The sequence below is a fragment of the Pelobates fuscus genome, chromosome 10 (genome assembly GCF_036172605.1).
Source record: "Pelobates fuscus isolate aPelFus1 chromosome 10, aPelFus1.pri, whole genome shotgun sequence".
NCBI classification, from domain to species: Eukaryota; Metazoa; Chordata; class Amphibia; order Anura; family Pelobatidae; genus Pelobates; species Pelobates fuscus.
The window spans coordinates 11,705,738-11,730,733 of NC_086326.1; the positions used below are offsets into that span (position 1 = coordinate 11,705,738).

The window sequence follows — 24,996 nt, forward strand, 5'->3', positions numbered from 1 at the left end:
TTTTTTTTTTTGGTTTTTTTTATTATTGTGTTGGCCATTAATTCTGTAGTGGATAAAACACCTTGGCTGTGATGCTGTTAATAGTAAAATGGCTTGTTTTGTGCTAATTTTCTAATGTTTCCCAGCCGAAAGGAGTACAGCAGGACAGGACACAAACATATCGAATCTGTCCACAAGGTAAATCATTTATAATATTTGGATCTAAAAAAAGTATATTCACACCTCTCTGTAAATAGAGAACATCGAAAGGTCATATTATTTAACTGTGGTCAAATAGCATGTTAAAAATGTGACATAGATTGTAATTGCTTGCATGATACAATGCATGACACATATCTTTTATATAACTGCAAATAAAAGCGAAGTCTAGCATGTTCTCATTAAATGAGTCAAATTCAACACATATCATTAATGTGCGAATATTAAGTGCAAAGTGTAAGGTTTAAAATGCAACATATATATATATATATAATATTCTTCTGTCATATGACGAAGCTGTTACATGAAATCATATTTAATAGACTTACTTGTGGACAGTGAGAAGAATTTAGTTAATCAGAAAAAAAAAATGTGTTGGGTGATTAGGTTTTTGTCCATGCGGCATTTTGGTTTAGACTAATTTTATGCATGCTATCTTTTCAGGAAAAAAAATTGAACAAACTAAAATGACTTTAAACTGCACCTATCATTATATATTTTGCAGTGCAATTTACATGTAATTTGGTTCACAGATCAAGTTAGACGAAGTAACCAATATGGCAAAAAAATTCTATATTTATTAAATATACGTGTACTAAAAAAATATAAGGTAAACATATAGAAAACATAAAATAAAGTGTTTGATCTTTTTTTTGTGTGTTCCAATAACTAATTTGGTTTGGATTGGAGTCCATACATCCTTTGGTAGGTGAGTTCCAACTAATTTTTTCACACACTGCAATCACTTTCTAAAGCTTACCACATTTTACCTGTTCAAAAGAGAGCATTTCCTCTTACACACTATATATGATTTCTTTATTGAAAATAAATTTCCAGACTACAATAGTAGCACTACTATGTATATTTTGTTGGTACTAATAGGTGGAAGCTCAAGACAAGTCATATCATTGAACGTTCCTGACAATCGTGTGGCTGGTTCGGCACACGCTCACATGTCTGTGTTCGGTAAGGATACTTTGGATTCAAATCAAATAGCTGAGTTTGAAATAACAATACATTTAAGTTTTCCCTCTAGTGAGCTTGCACATGGGTTCTTTTGGTGCCTATTTATGCCAATGGTTCTTGCTTTTATGCATTTTTCTGTTTAAAACTAAATACTTAGCCAGTGAAGACCAGTTGATATTTCACCAGGCTGCTTTTTATTGTCCAAGGGAGGAAGAACAGCTCTGAACACACTACAGGTTTTCTTTACTGCAAGACATAGCACACTGCAATGCCCTGCATTTAAAAGGACCACTATAGTGCCAGGAAAACAAACATGTTTTCCTGGCACTATAGGGTCTTTAGGTCCCCCCACTCTCATGGCCTCCCTTTCCGCCGGGCTAAAAGGGGCTGAAGGGGTTAAACACTTACCTTTCTCCAGCGCCGGGCATAGCTTTGAATGTGCTTCAGCTTTAAATGCGCATGAGACGCACGCGCATTCAAACAGTCCATAGGAAAGCATTTTCGTCAGCGTCTTCTAACTGTCATTTTCACAGTGAGAATTGCGGAAGCACCTCTAGCGGCTGTCAGTGAGACAGCCACTAGAGGCTGGATTAACCCTATTGCAAACATAAAAGTAAATTGTAGCAATTACCTTTATTTTAAATATTAAATATAGAATAAAAACTAAATCTAATAAGTGAGGACTAGATCACTTTGCCACTTTATTACATTTTGTTTTTATTCTATATTTCATATTTAAAATAAAGTTAATTGCTACAATTTACTTTTATCTACATTATTTTATTTTATCCTGCTGCTGTTCTACTACATCTGCTTCCTTCATATCCCAGGTGGGGATTGTATCACCATAAGCGTATACTACCAAAGCAAGTCATTGCTCTGAAAATTGTGAGAAGGATACCTACCTTCTCTACATTTTATATTTACAAAATACTATGCCATTGGTTCCTTTTTTTCTCTGTTTCTCTTACATATTTGACCACTGTGAACTGGATGTCCATAACAAGGAATATCTATATATCCTGAGACATGGATTGTACTGTCCACGCGCTAAACAGCAGAGCTCTTAGTAGCTCAAAAATATATTTTGTATATTCATTTGCCAGTGTGATGTCTAATAACAATGAATGTTTGGCAGGTGACATCCTCAATAATGCCATTGTTAATCTTGGAATCCTCGTTAATCTTCCCACTGGATGCGGGGAGCAGAACATTGCAAAGTTTGCTTCGACTCTTTATGTATACCAGTATCTAAAGCATACCAAGCAACTAACAAAAGAAGTGGAAGAAAATGTTCTGAAAGAGCTGACGATTGGTGAGTGAGTTTGTCTGTTTCACTTTTTATGTGTTTCATAGTCATTCTTTGCAAACTAAATTAACAGAACTGCTTTAGTGTCCTAGCTTAAATATACGCCATAGTGTTAGGAATACAAATGTTAACCTAGTACTATAGTATCCAAGTACCTAGTGTCACGATTCCGGGAACCAAAGACGCTAACACACACACAGAAAAGGTGCAATACCGGACCTTAGAGTGGCAGGGCTAAGCACACAAAGAATAGTCAGGAGACAAGCCGAGTAAGGGGAACCAGAAGACAGAATAACGAGAGACAAGCCGAGGTCAAAGGGTAGGAGAAAGTCACAAAGTCAGATAAACAAGCCAGAGAGTACGTAACCAGAAACACAAGTTCAGTATCAATACTAGCAAGCAAAGACCACAACAGGGCAGGGAGGAACAGGAAAGGTAAGTATTTAAATCATTAGGTTAATTCTGATTGGATAATTTCCAATCAGAATTAACAATCACACGTGGGAGATATCTAGACCTCCCACTGTGATTGAGGCACTGTGCCTTTAAAGCCGGGTCAGGTGGCTGACCCCAGCGTTTATTAAAATGGGCGGTCTCCCAGCGTGCAGCATCATGCATGCTGCCGCTGGGGGACGTAGAGGAAGACGCCGGCGGCATCCGTGGCTAGGAGGACGCCGCCCGCCGAGCGCAGGCCAGGAAGGGGACCGCGGACGGCTGGAGGGTGAGTGCCGCGAGCGGACTGCAGCCTCCCCTCGTAGCCGCCCGCGGGATCCTGAACCCTAGTTAGATTATTGCCTCCCTGAAATGACGTAAAGTAAAGAGATTAACTTACCTTTACTCCATCACCGCTCTCCTTCCTGATGCCACTTTGGCTGAGCTTATCAATCTGGATGAGCTCAGACAATCCAATGCTTCTACATACAATAAGGTCCTGCAAAGATTTCTGCACCTCGCCCAGGAAATCTAGCCTAGTGGATGTCCGAGTGTCAGTTAGTAGAGGTGGAGTTAGGCAGCAATGTAAACACTTCCATTTCACTGAGGAGATATAATTAATAATGCTTAGCCTCCAGAGACAGTCTGTATGCTCCAGAACCGCTACATTGAGCTGTAGTGGTTCTGGTGACTATAGTGTCTTTCAATGTCATTCTTTGTAAATTAAACAGAATTGCTTCAGTTTTGTAGATTAACATTCCAAAATATTTAATGAATACATTTATTAAACTGGAGTTTAAGCTTAAGAGGAGAGCTAAACGAAAAGGTTAAGCAATCAAGTTAAAGCTTAGAGAACAGCGATTAGATATGATTTAAAATAAAACCGTAATTCCACTTGAGGGAAACATGGGGGGGACATAATTGTAGCAAGACAGCTGACCATGGTGAAAGGACAGTCTACCTATTCCCGACGGGGAGCCCGCACCAACCAAATCCCCTTCTTTCCCCTAATGAACGGGCGCAAACACCTTAAAACAGGGGCAAACCAGCGATATCAGCTGGGACCCCGACCTAATCCTGACGGCACCCACTGAGCTCACCTACAACAACTGGCCAGGCCCCATCAAGCCCAACACCAAACAACCCCCCCTAACTGCCATAGCCCCATGCAACTGCAATCTGGACTCCTATGACACACACAGCCCCACACAATCCTCGGTTGGGCCGGGCACCTGACCACCCAAAACCACGGGACACCCAAATACGCAAGGAAACCGCACACACTCCACCACCAAGCTACAACCACACATATACCCACATATCGGCGACATACAGTGACTATCACAAGCTCCCACTCTTGGACCGAACTCACTACCTCAGACTAGTGACAGGTCTCGTACACACGACTTCACACAGCATTTGCTCACACTCTGCATGTACAAGCTTACTCGTACACCCCAACCTACCTGTTAACAGCGACCTCCCCTATGCGATCATACTCGACCATTCTCTACCTGTTTATAGTGCATAAACGTAACGGGGACTGAGGACCCAATGGTCTTCTAATCTCGACACGTCATGTCAATACTGGTAGGTCACTCCTTGCAAGCACTAGTCTATAACCTAATGCATACACCAAACCTATCTACTCAAGTAGGGCATTTATTATCAGTTTGAAACTAATGTTTTAGAATCTGTTTTACTCAACCAAGACAATGCAGCTCCTGTTCCTCGAGCTACCTTTTCTAACAAAAAATAGAGTGCAGTACATCTTGATGTTTAGCGTGTATAATGTAGGGCGTGTCTTACACCAAATGTGATATGTGTACTTAACCCTGCACTTTGAAAAATAAAGAATTTAAAAAAATAAAATAAAATAAAACCGGAAACTGGCAAAATGCACATGATGTTCTGGGAATCATATGAAGATTCTTATCTCTTCAGGGTACCAGAAACAGCTGAATTTCATAGATAGAGATGGCTCTTACAGTTTATTTCCTGGAGATAGTGGAAATGTTTGGTATGTATTTGAATTTATTATCTATAAACCAATAAATCTTTAAATTAACTTTGCTTGAAAACTACAACAGGTACCATAATAAATCACACTTAATGTCCATATTTATTTTGTCTGTTAACATTAAACCATATTGCTTTATATTTTTAAATTCTTTAATTCTCTGGTCCTTGTTCAAATACTCTCACACTTCTATATACTATGCCAATTATTTAATTTAAATTCAGTATAGAGCTTAGTCCCAAAGCAGTTTTCTATCTGTTTGATTCTGTAATGGGAGAGACCTCCCAGAGGACATGAGATACTAATGAACACAAAATGTTATCATCACAATATTGTCAACACAAGCGGTTGGAGACACCAACTTACATAGGTGTATTTAACATATTGAGCAAAAGTTCTTTGAAATGGGGTCTTTGGCAATCAATTCTGCTCTATTTTTTTTGCAGGCTCACAGCCTTTGTGGTGAAATTCTTCAGTCAGGCTCAAAAAATCATACATATAGATGACAAGAACATTCATGATGCTGTAAAACATCTAAAAAACATACAGTTGAACAGTGGCTGTTTCCCAGAGACTGCTCATTTTTTTAACATCTATTTAGAGGTAATCACATTTTTCACATGCAATATTGGAGTTGCTACTTTATTATGGTGACAAAATTAAAAGCTAAAATTAAATATAAGACTATCCATAAGCAAACGAATATTAGTTGAACACAATCTGAAATGAAGGAGACACTGATTAAAAAAAAAAAACCTTTAATAAAATATATATTTTTAAGAGAACGTTACTATTACACAATCAGTTGATGTTTGCACTTACAGATAGCTTAGACTGTTTAGTGATTAATGCACCAACCTGTTCAAGTCGTTGATACTATTTCTGTGAAGGTAAATTCATCCACACAGTCTATTAGATAAATAAAATGAAAAAAGGACCCATCAAACACAATAACAACTTGTACTACCCTAGGTGATATTGAAAAGATACCCCTTGCTTCTCTTACCTACTCTCTGTATCTTACAATTGTTGCAATGTGCAAAAATTGCTGCAGCTACAAACCCACCCAACTTTTTGAAATACACATGAAACGAAGAAAGTTAGAATTCCCTCTGGCCATATATGCAGTGTGAAAGTAAAAGTATAATAAAATAAATATATATATATATATATATATATATATATATATATTATACAGGCGAAACGTAGAGCTAAATATTGGTATAAGCATTATGAATTTATACAGTTTACCGGCAAAATATAAATAGAGTCATTATATCCATACTAGGACAATGCACTATAGCAGTAAAATTAAAAATAAATACAAACGCTAAACCAAGCAAATACAGGAAAGCCAAGCTAATTACTAAAACAATCACCAAAAAAAAAGAACTCCCACAATAACTCTACAGATAAACACAAAAACAAATGCAACAGGATGTGCCTAATGCCAAATAGTGTTGCGGTCACCGGCCTGCCGAGCCTCACGGTCGTGCCCGACCGGCACGACCGCTCCGACTACACGAGCTTACCTGCTCGTCGGCGAGCCGGGAACCGCGCACGTAGTTCTTCCGGGCATCGCGCCCAGATCCAAGATGGCGCCGACCGCGTGGTCGCGTCTATTGCTAGCCCCGCCCCCGAGAATTATACCAACGTGTGCGTGACGTCACGACGTCAACGCACACGCACGTTTGGGGTCAGAGGTCGCCCTCTGACCAATCATAGCCTAGAGAGGGGTATTTAAACCCCTAGCTTTCCCCATTACTTTGCCATGTCGTGGTTTCAGTTTCCTGGTTTCCTGAAAGTGCTATTCTCGTGTTTCTGATTTCCTGGTATCCTGATCCTTGGCGTTTCCCTGGTTATTCTGATCTCTGGTTTCCCTGACTTGGCTTGTTTAATCGGTATTGAGTATTTTCTGGCTTCCTTGACCTCGGCTTTCCCTTTGACCATTCTCTGTCTCTAGCGTATTAGTCCGGCCATTCTAAGGACCGGTTTACGCTCTTTCCTATTATTTTCCGTTTCTTACTTATGTATATGTTTACATAGTTTCTGCGTGCTGGACCACATTACTAGTCGTGACATTACGACATGGCCATGGATCCTGCAGAACTATGCAAGCATATGATCGCATGTGAGAGTAGGGTGGAGGATATGGACCACAGGTTAGACCAATTTGCCCAGGCATTTCTGACCTTGCTCCAGAGGACTGCCTATTTAGAGGTCCCTCCGGTACCACCTGTGGTTCCGCCACCTGTAGTGGTTCCCGTACCACATAAACCACCGTCCATAACCTTGTCACCGCCCCCACGCTATGGAGGTGATTCTAAGGAGTTCAGAGGTTTTTTAAACCAAATTGAGTACCACTTTGAGGCCTCTCCAGGTTCATTCCCAACAGATAGATCTAAAATAGGCTATCTGATGAACCAATTAACTGGAAAAGCTTTGACCTGGGCTAACCCCTTATGGGAAAGTGGTGACGCAGTAGCCCGTGATTACAATACTTTTCTTACGGCCTTTAAAGCTACATTTGAACCTAAAGGCAGGGAGAAGAACGCTGCCAAAGCCCTTATGCGAATCAAGCAAGGCAGTCGTTCTGTAGCCGATTATGCTATAGAGTTCAGGACATTAGCGTCTGAGGTTGATTGGACCAATAGCGGTCTGGTGGCTGCTTTCTCTGAAGGTTTAGCTGAGAATATACACGATGAGACTGCAGCTAGAGACCTTCCGGTTAATCTTAACGAGTTTATTGCCTACATGGTAGACATTGACAACCGGCTCAGAGAGAGAGAGAAAAACAAACAACGTAACAGACGCTCTAATTTGTCCATAGCTCCTCGTTTCTCTAACCCAGTGGTGAGTAGCCAGACGCCTCTTCAAGAACCTGAACCCATGCAATTGGGTAGTGCTAAACTCACTGAGGCAGAGAGACAACACAGACATAACGAGGGGTTATGTATGTATTGTGGCAAGAAGGGGCATCTAAGGTCATCGTGCCCGGTTCGGCCGGAAAACTTGCACACCTAAGGCACGTACGGGGACCGACCTTAGGTGTGATGTATATGTCCCCTAAATTGACTAAGAACCGTTTCCTTATCAGAGTAACCTTATCTTTCGAGAACACTACTGTTCAATGTGAGGCTATGATTGACTCTGGGGCAGCGGAGAATTTCCTAGACAAAGAATTCTCTGCAGAACATCTCCTGCCCTTAAGACATAAAGAGAAACCTATAGCAGTCGAGGCCATTGATGGGAGGCCTCTTACCCAGCCTTTCATCACACACGAAACTCTGCCAATCACTGTTTCAGTGGGTGTTCTCCATTCTGAAGAAATGACCTTTCAAATTATCTCTTCACCTACAGTTCCGATAATACTCGGTTTCCCTTGGCTCCTTAAACACAATCCACGTTTGGATTGGATTGAAGGAGAGATTGTGAGTTGGGGTGAGAGATGCAAAGGTGTCTGCTTTAAACAAATCCCACAACCTATTGGCACCATTAATGTTCCTGTTACACCTCCCTTGACCACACAAATTCCACAACAGTATATGGATTTGAAAGAGGTATTTAACAAGGTCCAGTCAGAAGGGTTACCTCCTCATAGACCTTATGACTGTACTATAAATTTATTACCAGGGACTATGCCTCCCAAGGGAGGAATCTATGCCTTGTCCCCCCAGGAAAATCTTTGTTTAGAGGAATACATTAAGGAGGCTCTCAGAAAGGGTCATATCCGTAGGTCCTCCTCACCAGCCGGGGCTGGATTCTTCTTTGTCTCTAAAAAAGAAGGAGACCTACGCCCTTGTATTGATTATAGGGGTTTGAATAGGATTACCATCAAAAACGCCTACCCTATTCCCCTTATATCAGAGCTATTTGACAGATTGAAGGGAGCTCGAGTCTTTACCAAGCTCGATCTCCGAAGTGCATACAATCTAGTCAGGATTAAGGACGGTCACGAATGGAAGACCGCATTTAACACCAGAATGGGACATTACGAATACCTGGTTATGCCGTTTGGATTATGTAACGCTCCAGCGGTATTCCAGGATTTTATTAACGATGTCCTAAGAGAGTACCTTCACATGTTCGTTCTAGTGTATTTGGACGACATTCTCATCTATTCCCCAGACCTAGAGACACATCACGAACATGTGAGAATTGTACTGAAAACCCTGTTACAAAACGGCCTTTACTGTAAACTGGAGAAATGCCAGTTTGACCAAACGGAGATACAATTCCTTGGATACGTTATATCTCCGTCTGGTTTCCAGATGGATCCTCGTAAACTGGAGGCAGTCTTACAGTGGCCATTACCCAAGGGCCTTAAAGCTACTCAACGCTTTATAGGTTTTGCAAATTACTACCGCAAATTCATAAGGGGATTTTCCTCCGTGATTTCCCCTATAACCAATTTAACAAAAAAAGGAACAAATTGTATATCTTGGCCCAAAGAAGCAAGAGAGGCATTTGAACAATTAAAATTTTTATTTTCCTCAGCACCTGTCCTGACCCATCCTGATCCATCCAAACCATTTATCCTAGAGGTGGATGCATCAGAAACAGGAGTTGGAGCCATTCTGTCTCAAAGAGAAAGTCCTGATACGCCTTTACATCCCTGTGGATTTTACTCTCGCAAACTCACACCTGCAGAGAGGAATTACGACATAGGGAATAGGGAACTTTTGGCCATTGTACTTGCCCTTAAGGAATGGAGGCATCTCTTAGAAGGTTCCAAAGAGCCACTTTTGATCTTTACTGATCATAAGAATTTGGCTTATATTGGGGACGCTAAGAGACTGTCCTCTCGTCAGGCTAGGTGGTCATTGTTCCTCTCCCGATTCAATTTCGTAATTACGTACCGGCCTGGTACTAAAAACACCAAGGCAGATGCACTTTCTCGGCAGTTTGAGACAGATGAAGTACCAGAACAGGAGATATATCCTATTGTACCTCCTGAATGCCTCATTGCCACTACTGTTTCCGAAGTGTCTTCTCCACTCTTCTGTGCCATAATAGCAGATCAAACTCAGGCACCTGTGGGAAAACCTCCGGACAAACTGTATGTGTCACCTCAGTTTCGAAAGAAGGTACTAGATTTGTTCCATGACAACCTCACAGCGGGCCATCCTGGAGTCCATAAAACTCTCTCAGCCGTCTCCAGGAGATTTTGGTGGCCTGCTCTTAGAAACGATATCAAAGATTATGTTGGGGCATGTCAAATATGTGCAGTTTCTAAAGTTCCTCCTAGGTCACCTCCTGGACTGTTACAACCACTGCCCATACCTAGTGCTCCATGGACCCACTTGGCCATGGATTTCATTGTGGATCTACCCAGTTCAAACGGGTTTAATACAGTCCTTATGGTTATTGATAGATTCACGAAGATGGCACATTTCGTCCCACTTAAGAAATTACCATCTGCTCAAGATCTTGTTCAAATATTCTTGAGAGAGATCTTTCGGTTGCACGGTGTACCCAAAAACATAGTATCTGACAGAGGTACCCAGTTTGTTTCTAGGTTTTGGCGTTCCTTTTGCAAACAATTGGGCGTCGAACTCTCCTTTTCATCAGCATATCACCCTCAAACAAATGGAGCAGCAGAGAGGGCGAATCAGTCTTTAGAAGCCTATTTACGTTGCTTTATAAATGCCAATCAATCTAACTGGTATGAGCTCTTACCCATGGCTGAGTTCGCCAGAAACAACGCCGCTCATGAATCTTCTAATCACAGTCCATTCTTTGTTAATCAGGGTTATCACCCCGCTGTTTTACCTTCTGCATTCTCAGACACAGAAATCCCCGCTTTGGACACCCGTTTAGAATCGATTCATGATACCTGGGATTCCGTCCATTCAGCTCTGCAAAAAGCCTCTTTCCGAGCAAAGGTCCAAGCTGACAAGAAACGGGGCGCTAATCCTGTCTATCTTCCAGGTGACAGGGTGTGGCTCTCCACGAGACATATCAAGCTTAAGGTCCCATCCATGAAATTTGCCCCTCGGTACATTGGTCCCTTTCGAGTTACCCAACGTATTAATCCAGTGACCTATTCTTTGGCACTACCGGCTCATATGAGAATAGCGAATACTTTCCATGTGTCTCTGCTCAAGCCCCTTACTTGCAATCGCTACACCAGGGTATCCACTCCTCCTCCGCCCTTGGTAGTGGGTGATCAAGAAGAATACGAAGTCCATTCTATCATGGACTCCAAATTATCCAGAGGTGTCTTGTCCTATCTCGTTGACTGGAAGGGTTATGGTCCCGAGGAACGTTGTTGGGTTCCTGCTGACCGGGTCCATGCGCCCCGTCTTATCCGGTCGTTTCACAACCGCTTTCCTCTTAAGCCGGGTCCTTCCCGCCCGGTGCGCGGTCTTCGAGTGGGGGGTACTGTTGCGGTCACCGGCCCGCCGAGCCTCACGGTCGTGCCCGACCGGCACGACCGCTCCGACTACACGAGCTTACCTGCTCGTCGGCGAGCTGGGAACCGCGCACGTAGTTCTTCCGGGCATCGCGCCCAGATCCAAGATGGCGCCGACCGCGTGGTCGCGTCTATTGCTAGCCCCGCCCCCGAGAATTATACCAACGTGTGCGTGACGTCACGACGTCAACGCACACGCACGTTTGGGGTCAGAGGTCGCCCTCTGACCAATCATAGCCTAGAGAGGGGTATTTAAACCCCTAGCTTTCCCCATTACTTTGCCATGTCGTGGTTTCAGTTTCCTGGTTTCCTGAAAGTGCTATTCTCGTGTTTCTGATTTCCTGGTATCCTGATCCTTGGCGTTTCCCTGGTTATTCTGATCTCTGGTTTCCCTGACTTGGCTTGTTTAATCGGTATTGAGTATTTTCTGGCTTCCTTGACCTCGGCTTTCCCTTTGACCATTCTCTGTCTCTAGCGTATTAGTCCGGCCATTCTAAGGACCGGTTTACGCTCTTTCCTATTATTTTCCGTTTCTTACTTATGTATATGTTTACATAGTTTCTGCGTGCTGGACCACATTACTAGTCGTGACAAATAGTTGGTAAAATAATAGTTTAAAATATTTATAGGGTGGTTTAATACCCACCTATCATATATAGCAGTATGAGCATACATAGAAAAAACAGAAGAAAAAAATGCAACAGTGCTCTCTGATATAGTGAGTAAACAAAATTAGATAAAAAAAACGTACTCAAATTTCTGATAGTTGCTAAACCACTCAGTGTTTCCAGCGTAGGTAGTATAATCTCCACCAAGAATAATATGCTCAGGAGTCTTCAGCAGGATATTCCACAGGATGCTAGAAACAAACAAACAAAAAAAATAATAAAATGGCATATTCCCAAATTGGATTTTGACCATATATTTTTATTGCATTAAAAAAAAAAAAACATAAAAAAAGAATAAAATAACCCATAACGCATTTCACCTATACGGTAGGCTTTATCAAGTAGTAAAGCCTTTACCTACTGAGCTTGTGCTGTAACCTCTTCCTTGTGAATACCACCGGAACACAGAAAGAACATTACCAGTACTGCAGTATGCAGTAACTAGCTCCAGATATTATAGAATGCAGTGCTACAATCCCCTTATGGATACATGTTATTTAAGTGGGATTTCTACATTTACCTACAAATATTCAAGTACCATAAGAAGCAAGACCATCGGACGGATAGCAAAAATTCAGAACTTTTTTCACAATTTTTCACTCTAATCTACTATATATTTGACATCAGCTGCATCCTGTTTTGGGGGGAAAAAGAAATAGAGACACAAGAAGGACCTTGTGTGTATATGGTTATTAATATTTATAGGGTTACTCCAACCTCCGTGACTACCTCTGCTTTTAGAAGTGGTCATAGAGCAAACATTCCCCATGTGCAGCATTTTAGCTTTTGTGTCAGGATCTATATGCAGGCCCAGTACACATGACATAGTCAACCCAAAATTATTTTCCAGAATGCCTAATGTGAGTTCTGTGCAAAAATTACATCTGATGCCAGAACGCAATGCACACTGGTGATGGACACAATTACCTTCTTCACTTGCCCTACCTCCCTCCCTTTCTTTAATATGCAAGTCCTCTTAGCCCTCCTCACTTCCCAATCTGATGTTTGAATTGTCCATGTTTCTTTGTTGTCCCCTCCCTTTGTCTACCCACTTGTGGATGAGAGGTATCAATGCTACCTGCTAGTTGCTGCCTTGGGGGTGTGTATGGAATCTGGAGGTTGGAAAGCAAGGTGAGCTGACACTCGGCTCATTTCACAGCTTGTGAATGCACACTGCTTGTGAACGCACATGCACAGTGTAGTGTTCACTGCTTCTAATAGCCAGTGATTCAATGCATATCTATCAGAAGAAGGTGATTGGGGCATTTACATCACTTGCTGTGTATGCGCAAAAGGGTCCAACAATGCTTCTCCATGAGACACATTTGCTTGGACAGAGGAATAAAATGGGATGATGCGGCATGATGAAGAAAAAAGTGTGGAATAGATCAGGGATATCTTGGCCTGATGCTGAATTCAAGGTAAGTTTTACAAAATTTTTACATGTTTTTCAGAAAAAAATGAGGGGGTCGCCTAATTGACAATGGCAAATAATGATATTAGGAGCAATAATAATGAGTGGATAAAACAAAGGTTGGAGTAACCCCTTAAAGGAGCACTATAGGGTCAGAAACAAACATGTATTCCTGACCCTATAAGGTTAAAACCACCATCAAGCCCCCCTGTCCCCCTCATGCCTCCATAAATATAGTATAAATCTTACTTGTATTCAAGCCTGCAGCTGCTTGTTTGTCCCTGTTTCCTTTAGACCTACCCACTGCCTGCTGACATCAGCAGAAGTTGTGGCCTGATCCAATCACAGTACTTCCCCATAGGATTGGCTGAGACTGACAAAGAGGCAGATCGGGGGCAGAGAGCCAGCACAATTCAAACACAGCCCTGGCCAATCAGCATCTCCTCATAGAGATTAATTGAATCAATGAATCTCTATGAGGAAAGTTCAGTGTCTGCATGCAGAGGGAGGAGATACTGAATGTTTGGATGCATTTTAGGCAGCCGTGACCCAGGAAGGATCTCTAACAGCCATCTGAGGAGTGGCCAGTGAAGTTCTCACTAGGCTGTAATGTAAACACTGCATTTTCTCTGAAAAGACAGTGTTTACAGCAAAAAGCCTGAAGGTAATGATTCTACTCACCAGAACAAATTCAATAAGCTGTGGTTGTTCTGGTGACTATAGTGTCCCTTTAAGGTGTAGTTTGGGAAAATTGCACTAATACGTAAATGCTTTTAAATATTTACTATTTTTTTTCTCTTGCTTTTCCATGATTCTTTTTAGGATCCTGAAGATCACAAAGACAAGAATGAAGATGTTATGCTTACAGCTTATGTCACAATTGCTCTGATGGAATCTGAGCTGGTATTTGAAGTGAGTTAGCAATCACAGTGAACAAAATAAAGAGATAACACAGGGGAATAAATCTCAAATGAAATATAATTGTTTTCCAACTATTTGTCTGGTGCCACCACTTATGGAAACCAGAAAATAAAGAAAATCTACTAGACAAACTGTTTATTTCTCGCTGAAGCCACCTGCCTGTTTAAAAACAGCATTATGTCATTAGTTAGTTCTTTAGAATATCTTCATGTGCATCCCTCAAAATGAAGTATGCTCCATTCCAATCTTAGAATGTCCACCACACCATGCCTGGAGAATAGGGTTGCAGCCACCTGACAGCTATATATAGGTATTACAGTCATAAATATGTAATGTAATTTATCCCAAGCATTAAAAAAAAAGTTAAGCAAATGACGTAGATAGCACTCTTAAATGCATTGACTAAAACGTTTCCTATTGCATGACGTAATGGGGAGCTGACACTGCCTTTGATTTTGACAATGTGTTTACTTATCCCCTTCATTTAACAAATGAGTGTTTGTGAATTCAGAAAAATAATATTGAATGTAGAACTTCGCACACTGTATTTAGTTCTATTGTGGAACTGAGCACCCCCTGGTTCTACCAGATGCCCTGGTTGTACCAGAACTAAACTGAATTGTGATGTCAACTGCTAAATCTTTAACATGTATTTAAAAGCAAATGCTGTGTCACACGAACAAAGGTTAGAAATAGATTTTCCATATTTTAATCAAGTGTAATTTCCAACGAAGTGATGTTTTCCTTAAAATAGATAACAAGTACATTCTATTATCTTGTAGATTACACTAGATAAAAAATAAATTATCTTCTCTGCAGTTTTCTTTATTCTGACTGACCAGTGCAAAGAACAGTACTGACAAATGGGCGCACTATAAAGAAGTGTGGATTTTTTACATTAATTTTTTTTTCACACATCTTACAAGTGCACATTTGGTAAATCAAAGGACACGTAACTGTAATGTTAAAAAAAAAACCTGAAAAGTTGCAGTTCCCTTTTAAGCTATGTACAGGTGCCTGATGGCATAGATCCATTAAATTATTGTTGTGCATTGCAATAGTTTAATTCTTTATTTCTGGCTGGATATTATATGTTATCTCTTTGTGAAGTTTGGCATTATTTACATGTTGCTTTTTCAAGGACGGCCTTGTGGACAATGCTTTGACCTGTTTGAAGAAAAAAGCCCACAACGTGACTAATACTTATACAGAATCCCTTCTGGCCTATGTGTTTACTCTATCTAAAGACGAAGACCTAAGGCAACATTTACTGGAAGACCTGGAGAAGAAAGCCATACAAACCGGTAGAGTAACTGCATAACTATATGAATATATTCTCTTATTTTATGTGATGCAGTGTTCACATGGAATTACAGTATCTACATTTCTCATAGACTGTATATATTAGTATAGCGCTAACAGGTGTACTCAGCACATTACAGTAGAGGGAGGTACAGTAAGTGCAGTAGGTATACAGTGTATGTATATTTTATTTATATAGAGCTAACAGGTGTACTCAGCACTTTACAGGTTACATTATAGTAGAGGAGAGTTCAGTAAGTGCAGTAGGTATACAGTGTATGTATATTTTATTTACATAGCGCTAACAGGTGTACTCAGCACTTTACAGGTTACATTATAGTAGAGGAGAGTTCAGTAAGTGCAGTAGGTATACAGTGTATGTATATTATATTTATATAGCACTAACAGGTGTACTCAGCACTTTACAGGTTACATTATAGTAGAGGAGAGTTCAGTAAGTGCAGTAGGTATACAGTGTATGTAAATTGTGTTTATTTAAATGTAGGATGCAGGATACATATATAAACCATATAATATAGATTACCTGCACCCTGACTTTCCTCTGCTCCAAGCCAAAGTTTGCATCAGGTTCTGCAGGCAATTAATATACACATCAATCAAATCCATAGTGTTTTGTGCATTTGTCACTAATTACACAATATTTGCACAACCATTGGTATATATCTGTTACCTATTTCATACATTTGTATATTCATTATTAATTTCAGGGATAAATCATTTGTTTGCCAGTATGTTTTCACTCTACCAACAAATGCTAAACAATTACATATCCTTCTCCACCCCACCTACTGCTCCGCCCTATCTCGTTACAGAAAAACATGTTGCTTGCTTCTAAAAAAATTCTTTAATTTCCTTCCATCTAAGCCGTGCAAGTTTTATTTTTTTTTACTGTCACTACCTATTCGCCTTTGGTCCCCCATTAATCTCTCTCTAATCTTAACTATTTAATTACCTCACAAGCTACACTGTGTTTGCATATATCCCCAATTTCTATCAATTCCTTCAAACACTTTCCTTTTGAGTTATCTTTAGATTGTAAGCTCCCAAGCTATCTTGCTAGCACTTTAGGCAGGGCCCTTTTGTATCATGTGTACTATATAACAAAATAATAATAATAATAATAATAATAATAATAATAATAATCATAATAATATTTATCCTCATTATCGATAACTTTGCTCTATGGATGTTTTAATTTAGAGAGCCCAAAATAAATTTTTAATGGACAATAAAGCAAAACAAATGTGATGTTGGATTTCCTGGGTTTTTATTACCTCAGTCATAACATCAACATAAAATTGTAAAAGCTCACCCTATTAACTGATGAAATATTTTCTCTTATTTTAACATATTACAACTTCATTTTATTGATGCAATTCAGGTGAGTTAGAAATGCTCTCCAGCTATTTCTTATTTTTATTACATACTTTTTACCTTCATATCTTCTCGTACTAAAAGAAAGCTTAGTGGTGAAAAAAGATGTGCTGTCTTTCATTTTTATTATGTCTCTGTTTGTCAATGGTGCGTTGCATGCTGGGTAATTCTACTGGTTTATCCAATATAGACCTATTCAAGCATTGGACTGTTGAACATGGTTACAGTGGAAACATTGAGATATCTTCTTATGTAGCCCTGGCTTACATCAAACATCAAACAACCTTTAAGGATACAGCGAAGGATAATGACGATGCTACAAGAATCATTAATTGGATCGTATCCAAAGAACATGCAAATGGAGGCTACTCTTCAAGTCAGGTAAAAAATATCTAAATATACTTTTTAATGTTCTCAAAGCAAAAGACTAACAACTGCAGACTGTAGAACATATGTTGAGTAATTTTACCCAATATTTTCTTTTAAAAATATACTCCCTTTCCTTAAAGGGACACTATAGTCACGAAACAACTTTAGCTTAATAAAACAGTTTTGGTGTAAAGTTCATGCCCCTGCAGTCTCTCTGCTTAATTATCACTTTGTTTATGCAGTCTTAATCAAACCTCCCTGCATGTGACTTGCACAACCTTCCTAAACACTTCCTGTAAAGGGTGATCTAATGTTTATACTTCATTTATTTCACAATTTCCTATCTCGCTCTGAAAATAGCTTGCTAGACCTTGCATGATCCTCCTGTATGTGATTAAAGTTAAATTTACAGAGCAGGAGATAAAAAAAAGTTTAAAGAATGTTGAATCTGATTGAAACCATTTTTTTTTCCTCAATGCAGGCTGTGTGAGTCACAGCCAGAGGTGTGGTTAGGGCTGCATAAACAGAAACAAAAATTATTTGGCAGACCATTGAGCAGCAAAACAGAACCATCATCTGTACACTACAACTGCTTCATTAAGTTAAAGTTGTTTATAGTTTTTCTTACACAATGGGGGCTTGATACATATTATTTTGATACATATTACCCACTACAGTGCACAAAATACTAGCACTGTATTCATTTTTATTATAAAATGTTATTATTATATTTTTGTTTATATAAAGTCACAAAACCCAAAGATCATACAAGGAAGCCTCAAAACCCTCTTATAACTAATTCTCTTGAAACACTCCAGCACATGTGAATGATAATAGAAAAATAATACTTATAAACAAAGATTAACATGCATAAAACCAAAAAAACAGCAATAAAGGACAATTAATCGATTGAAACACTTTAGCAAGAAAAAAGCATACTTATAAAGAAAGGATATAAACATTAGCAGAGAGATGCATGCAAGCAAACATTAATAATAAAACAATACATCAGTACACTAGGACAATAAAGAAAAACAAATTCCCTTACAGAAATAGAGAAAAAAGAAAGGTAACAAAATAATGAAAAATACACACAAGTAGCAAAAAGGTTATTGACAAGTAGTGTTATGTTTATCTTATCTTTTACTTAATGTTTGTTTAACATAATTGATTCTGCCAGATAATATAAAGACACAGGTACTTCCATACAAATAAACTGTACAGAATACAAATCTACATTTTGTGTCTTTAATTTCAGTTTTAACTGTTATCCCATTCACAGGACACGGTTATTGCTCTTCATGCGATATCGGAATATGCAGCACATACAGTTGTTGGGACGGGAGATGTGTCAGTGACTGTTCGCTCACTCTCAGGTTTTCAGAAACAATTTACTGTGGACAAGGCTCGCAGACTCCAGCAGAAAGTATCCCTGCCAGATATCCCTGGAGAGTACACAGTGACGGCCACAGGTGGTTCCTGTGTTCATGTGCAGGTAGGTGAAGGAACTAGCAGCTAGGTTGTTTAGTCAATACAAAGTATTGTTTCTAGAAATAAGTGCCCTTGTTCTCTGTCTCTGCAGACATATCTGGAATATCATGTCCCTATTTTTAAGGATGACTCCTATTTTGCCTTCAGTATAAGCACACGACCCTCCGTCTGCACTTATCAGGCATTAACAAATTTTGAGATTGTTGTAGAAGCCAGGTAAGGACAAAAATGATTGCATTACATCTATGTTTGAGTCTAAAGGCTATAAATATATATACTTTCTCATGGAATTAAATTTCTCCTTAGTGTAATCAAGGTTTATAGAAATGTATAAAATAGTTCATTGTGTCATGCTTTAAAGCATGGAGACACAAAGAAATACTGGATCATGGTCCACTTTCAGGGTCCTAAACAGAAAACTAGAATATTTTCAAGGTCTTGTTTTGCAATGATCAGTCTATTTGTTAGAAGCTTTGTGGAGGTCTAAGGCCTTGTTGTGGAGGTCTAAGGCCTTGTTAGTCTGACCACTTTGTAGCTTCACCTAGTGGTGAATGAAGGTGCTGGTTATGGTTTCACATACAGTGCCTGATTGAAAAAAGGTTTACATGTAAAACCAACCTAAACCACCATGAAGAGGGCGTGTTAATATGTATATTCCTTATTAATATCTCACCCAACCAAAATATATATAACACAGAAATAATTTGTCCACTATACTAAACACTTATATGGAAATTGCACACAGAATTCTAAAATGCTACAACACACATGTATATACAATATTTACACTATATACAAGCAGTCTTCCTTACTTGTATAGGCAACACTAAATAACTAGTAACCAAACCTTTTAACTATTTTCCATTCCTATGTACAATAACTGAAATATTTACCTGTGCAGAGCGAACAACATTTTGGGTTGGCAGAATTCGGCTCATGCGACTGTTCAGCTCTGCCAAATGTTGGTACAGAAAAGAAATTGAGAAGGCCATTCAGACAGCCAAAACAGCAGGGAAAAAGTGACCATGACTGTGCTGACATGAATAAAGGGCTACGATATTGCTTGGACTAATGGCTATGCAATATCAGACATTTTGCAATGCCAGTTCTGAGTTGTCAAAATTAGGTTATTATATTTCTGGATTACAAAAATAGGAAGTGAGAGAACTTTTTTTTTTTTTTTAATTCTTTATTTTTGTGTGCATATGGTTTACAAACATTCCGTCCATGCCCCAACAGCATCGACAGACAAGCAATATAACAGTACTTAACAATTGTGTGGCATTTGATGGTGCTGCACTTTTTGTTAATATTTTGTATTAGAGTTTTTCTCTCGGGAGCAGCCAATGAGGTCAGCTTACTACGGATAGCAGGAAAAGCTATATATGACATGCATTAGTTTTTTAACAGGATTAATAACTAGGTTCATAACACATTGTACATTAGAGGTTTTCTCTCAGGAATGGCAAGCAATGTCTGCTTAAGGCGCATAGCAGGTAAGGCTGTATATGACATGCATTAGTTTTTTAAACAGGGTTATTAGGTAGGTGCATAACACGTTGTAAATTAGAGTTTTTCTCTCAGGAGTGGCAAATAATGTCTGCTTCAGGCATGTAGCAGTTAAGGCTATATATGACATGCATTTTTTTGTCGTTAAAAAGAATACAATATAGAAATATAGGATGTAACAAGTTAGGTAATTTGCACCTTTTAAAAGTAGAATGTGATATGCTAGGCAATTCGCACATTTTTAGAGTTGGATATAACATGTTAGACTACTTGCACATTTTCCTGTCGTTTGCCTTGTGAAGTAAATAGGCAAGATGACTCTGAAGTGTTAACTCATTATCTGCTTATACAAATGTGCCTAAGTAGGTCAGAAACTAGTAAGTAGGTGAGCTTATTACAACATTATATACGATTTAGTCAGGCTAAGTAACTGGTGGGGAATAGAGATTAAATATAACAAAATGAGTGTATGCATGCTGGTCAGGTCAAGATGGTTGCAAGCTATCTGTTGGTAGATAAGGCTGGCTGTAATGCGAGCGTGCTTGTGTCGTGCCACATCCCAAGATGGCTATGCCGGAAAACTGAAAAAGCGTGGCTTTCATAGGGTTGGTTGCCTATGTGATAAGACCTTGTTAGAGGACACAATGTGGATGCCCCTGATCACCTTCTGTCATTACAGCAGCCTTTATAGCAGGGTAACATAGAGGCCAAATTAAAAATTAAAATTTAAGGCTTAATTAAAAGTGAGCCAGTGGGAACATTCAAACAGTAGGGGTTTAACTGCTATGATATGTGTGAGGCATAGCATCTCGTGGTTCCATCCACTGCGCAGTATGGAACTCACGGTTACTGCGGGTAAGTCCTGAATGTTCATCCAACGCCTGAAACGTGGAGGGCATTGCTGGCGTGATGGCCCTCATCAGATCCCCTGGGCATAGTCTCTCTGCAATAGGGGCCAGCTCCATGTCCAGTCCGAAGTGTCTGCTGCCGCTCCGGTCCTTGCTTTGTGGCTGTGTCGGCTGGGAGCTGGATCTTGCTGTGCTGGGTGCTGGGAGGGAGGCTGGATGAAGCCTTATTAGGTGCCGCTTCCGTGGAGGACTCTCTTGTGTGTGGTCGCCAGCGGGTACCTGTGTTGCCGTCTGCTCCCTGTGTTGCCGTCTGCAGTCTTCGTAGCTGTCGGGATGCTGTATTGGGGTCACGTGTGGGATATCCCCCCAGGCAGCGCCGAACCGCCGGGCGGATCCACTTCGCCGCCACTTTCACCGCTTGACGGAAGGGCTGACTCTTGGCTTTACACCTCGTCCAAAGGTACTTGCAGAGCTGTTCAAAAAACACTATAGTGTGTTTGGGAGGTTTGTGCATCTTGCACCTTGTTCTGCGTTGCTTCTGCTCCGCCATTTTAGCTTGGACCTGGTGGTCCCTTGCGGGCAGGGCTTGTGCCGCTCGGGTAGTTTGCTTCATGGGGCTAGTCGACCCCTGCGAGGACCGGGATATCCCCCGCCGGTCCAGAGGGGGGGGTAGCAGGGCTGCAGTGTGTCTACGCTTGGGTGCTCGTTCAGAGCCAGGAGGTCGGCCATCTCCCCCGGGCCCCAGACTCCGCTTAGGTGTAGGCCGCATGGCTGGATCGGCTTTGTCTGTGGCGCACCGGTGCCGGGCCGGTATCGTTCAGTTGCTCTCGTCGTGCTGTGCTCGTTTTTGGTCACCGTTTGCCGTTGGTACTTGTGGGTCGCCCGATCGTGGCTTTCTTGTGCCGGACTTGGCTGGAGCTCCTAAAGCGTGCGACCGGCCATGTTTGCTCGAGAGAACTTTTTTTTAATAATTAATTATAATAATTTTTCCTTTTGCTAACTTACAATGAAAAATGGGGAGCAAGAGTCATTTTAAGTTGAATTAAGGAAAAAGTCAGTAGTCATGTGACCACCCACTCACAACCTCCACTCTGAGAAGAAAAATGCTTTTCCACACATCCAGACTTAGTGTCAATGACCGTCCTCTTTGTATTTAAAAAAGAACAGTTCCCTAAGAGCAACATGAGTTATTTAATTGAAAAGGGTTATTTTTCAAAAAATGTAAGGGTGAATGGTTGAGTGGGTCATCAATTGCTGACTCACTTTTTTTTTAAATCCACAAAATAAATTACTCCTTAAATAGCCTGAACCTCTTTCTGATTGGTGCCAGCCATGATCACGTGATCAGCTTAACAAAATGTAAACATAGTAGACGATAATTAAAGGGACACTGTAGTCACCAGAACAACTACAGCTTATTGTATTTGTTCTGGTGAGTATAATCATTCCCTTCAGACTTTTTGCAGTAAACACTGTCTTTTCAGAGATAATGCAATGTTTACATTACAGCCTAGGAATAACTCCATTGGCCACTCCTCAGATGGCCGCAAGAGGTGCTTCCAGGGGCCGTGCTGCACAGTGTCTCAGCTCTGCATGAAGGCACTGAACTTTCCTTTTAAAGACAAGTTGATTAAATACATCTCTAGATCAGGGGCAGGAGTTCTAGATTTTACAAGGTGGCGGGGGGGGGGGGGAGGGGAGGTGCAGAAGGGATAGATGGTGGTTTTATTACTATAGGGTCAGGAACACATGTTTGTGTTCCTGACCCATATAGTGTTCTTTTAAGTCAATCAGTTAAACTGCATAATACTTTATATCACACCAGAAGAGTCAAAAGACCCTCGCCATAATTATATATATGGGATTTGTAAATGGTATTAATTATTCATATCCATATATTGAACTGCAATGTTTACAAATTTCATAGGTGTATCAGTGAGGTGGATATTAGTTATCATGTGACCAACAGGAAGTAAAAGGGTGTGTAGAATAGTCGGGTTTAGTCTCCCGAAGGTGGTACAACTACGCTATCCCTAAAAACACACTTACATAACCAAGGTGAGTGTAATAGGGCAGAACACAAAACATTTCATTGTATAGTATGTTATACAGAGGACAGATCAAAAGATGAAGGAGGCAGTAGATCTTAAGTATTAGATATGGCTCACTGGATTCATAGTTGGATAAGTATCAATCCCTAAATTAAGTAATAGCTCCAACAATAGTACAATGTGAGCTCCAGAGACCACGATGAAAGGCAAAAATCAAGATGATGTATCTAAAAGTAAACAATATTTATATTCTCATAAAAAGTAATACAAACTTAGATAGTTAGATGTTGATTTTTTTCTGATTGTTTAAATGAAGGGTCTTAAATCCCTTGGTTGTGTAGATAACCCCAATATACTCTAGGTACTGTACCACATTTTTCTTTTGTTAAGCTACTTATTTGCCCACACCAAAATAAGAAAAAAACTGTCTCTACTCCACTTCATCCCCCTTATTTTTCTGATGCCTGGACAGCACTCTGAATCTGAGCATATTTAGGCTTGTATGAGTTGGTTCCCCCAAGATTTTAGTGGGTGGCTGCTTGTAAATTAGAATTTCGGCTGAACACTTGATTGTACTAATTTCCAATGCGTGGCAGTTCGACCCAAAATAAAGCTCGTCTATTGAATAAGGCTAGTAGAGTCCAGTTTATATACTTTACATACAGCTCTTGGGACATGATGGAGAGGTGATCAGCAGTGGAAGAAGTAGTGAGAGCTGAACTTAAGAGTTGCATTTTGTAAACCTGAGTAGATGTTTTTCTATACAGGAAATGCATACTGTAAGGAACATGGCTATTCATATGCAAATTGATGCTGTTCAGATATACAGGGAGTGCAGAATTATTAGGCAAGTTGTATTATTGAGGATTAATTTTATTATTGAACAACAACCATGTTCTCAATGAACCCAAAAAAATCATTAATATCAAAGCTGAATATTTTTGGAAGTAGTTTTTAGTTTGTTTTTAGTTTTTCCTATTTTAGGGGGATATCTGTGTGTGCAGGTGACTATTACTGTGCATAATTATTAGGCAACTTAACAAAAAACAAATATATACCCATTTCAATTATTTATTTTTACCAGAGAAACCAATATAACATCTCAACATTCACAAATATACATCTGTGACATTCAAAAACAAAACAAAAACAAATCAGTGACCACTATAGCCACCTTTCTTTGCAAGGACACTCAAAAGCCTGCCATCCATGGATTTTGTCAGTGTTTTGATCTGTTCACCATCAACATTGCGTGCAGCAGCAACCACAGCCTCCCAGTCCCAGACACTGTTCAGAGAGGTGTACTGTTTTCCCTCCTTGTAAATCTCACATTTGATGATGGACCACAGCTTCTCAATGGGGTTCAGATCAGGTGAACAAGGAGGCCATGTCATTAGATTTTCTTCTTTTATACCCTTTCTTGCCAGCCACGCTGTGGAGTACTTGGACGCGTGTGATGGAGCATTGTCCTGCATGAAAATCATGTTTTTCTTGAAGGATGCAGACTTCTTCCTGTACCACTGCTTGAAGAAGGTGTCTTCCAGAAACTGGCAGTAGGACTGGGAGTTGAGCTTGACTCCATCCTCAACCCGAAAAGGCCCCACAAGCTTCATCTTTGATGATACCTGCCCAAACCAGTACTCCACCTCCACCTTGCTGGCATCTGAGTCGGACTGGAGCTCTCTGCC

The 24,996-nt window shown here is 40.2% G+C and overlaps 1 protein-coding gene across 1 annotated transcript in view; it reads left to right on the forward strand.

Moving 5' to 3' along the window:
• The first annotated feature begins 2,193 nt into the window (after positions 1 to 2,193).
• The window catches only part of LOC134574631 (alpha-2-macroglobulin-like), a 43,099-nt gene continuing 20,296 nt past the window's right edge, over positions 2,194 to 24,996 (forward strand). The window contains exons 1-8 of the mRNA XM_063433765.1: positions 2,194 to 2,479; positions 4,850 to 4,925; positions 5,372 to 5,450; positions 14,245 to 14,334; positions 15,485 to 15,647; positions 17,231 to 17,421; positions 18,692 to 18,904; positions 18,992 to 19,116. Coding sequence (XP_063289835.1) covers positions 2,194 to 2,479; positions 4,850 to 4,925; positions 5,372 to 5,450; positions 14,245 to 14,334; positions 15,485 to 15,647; positions 17,231 to 17,421; positions 18,692 to 18,904; positions 18,992 to 19,116 — 1,223 coding nt within the window. The remainder of the gene's footprint in view (positions 2,480 to 4,849; positions 4,926 to 5,371; positions 5,451 to 14,244; positions 14,335 to 15,484; positions 15,648 to 17,230; positions 17,422 to 18,691; positions 18,905 to 18,991; positions 19,117 to 24,996) is intronic.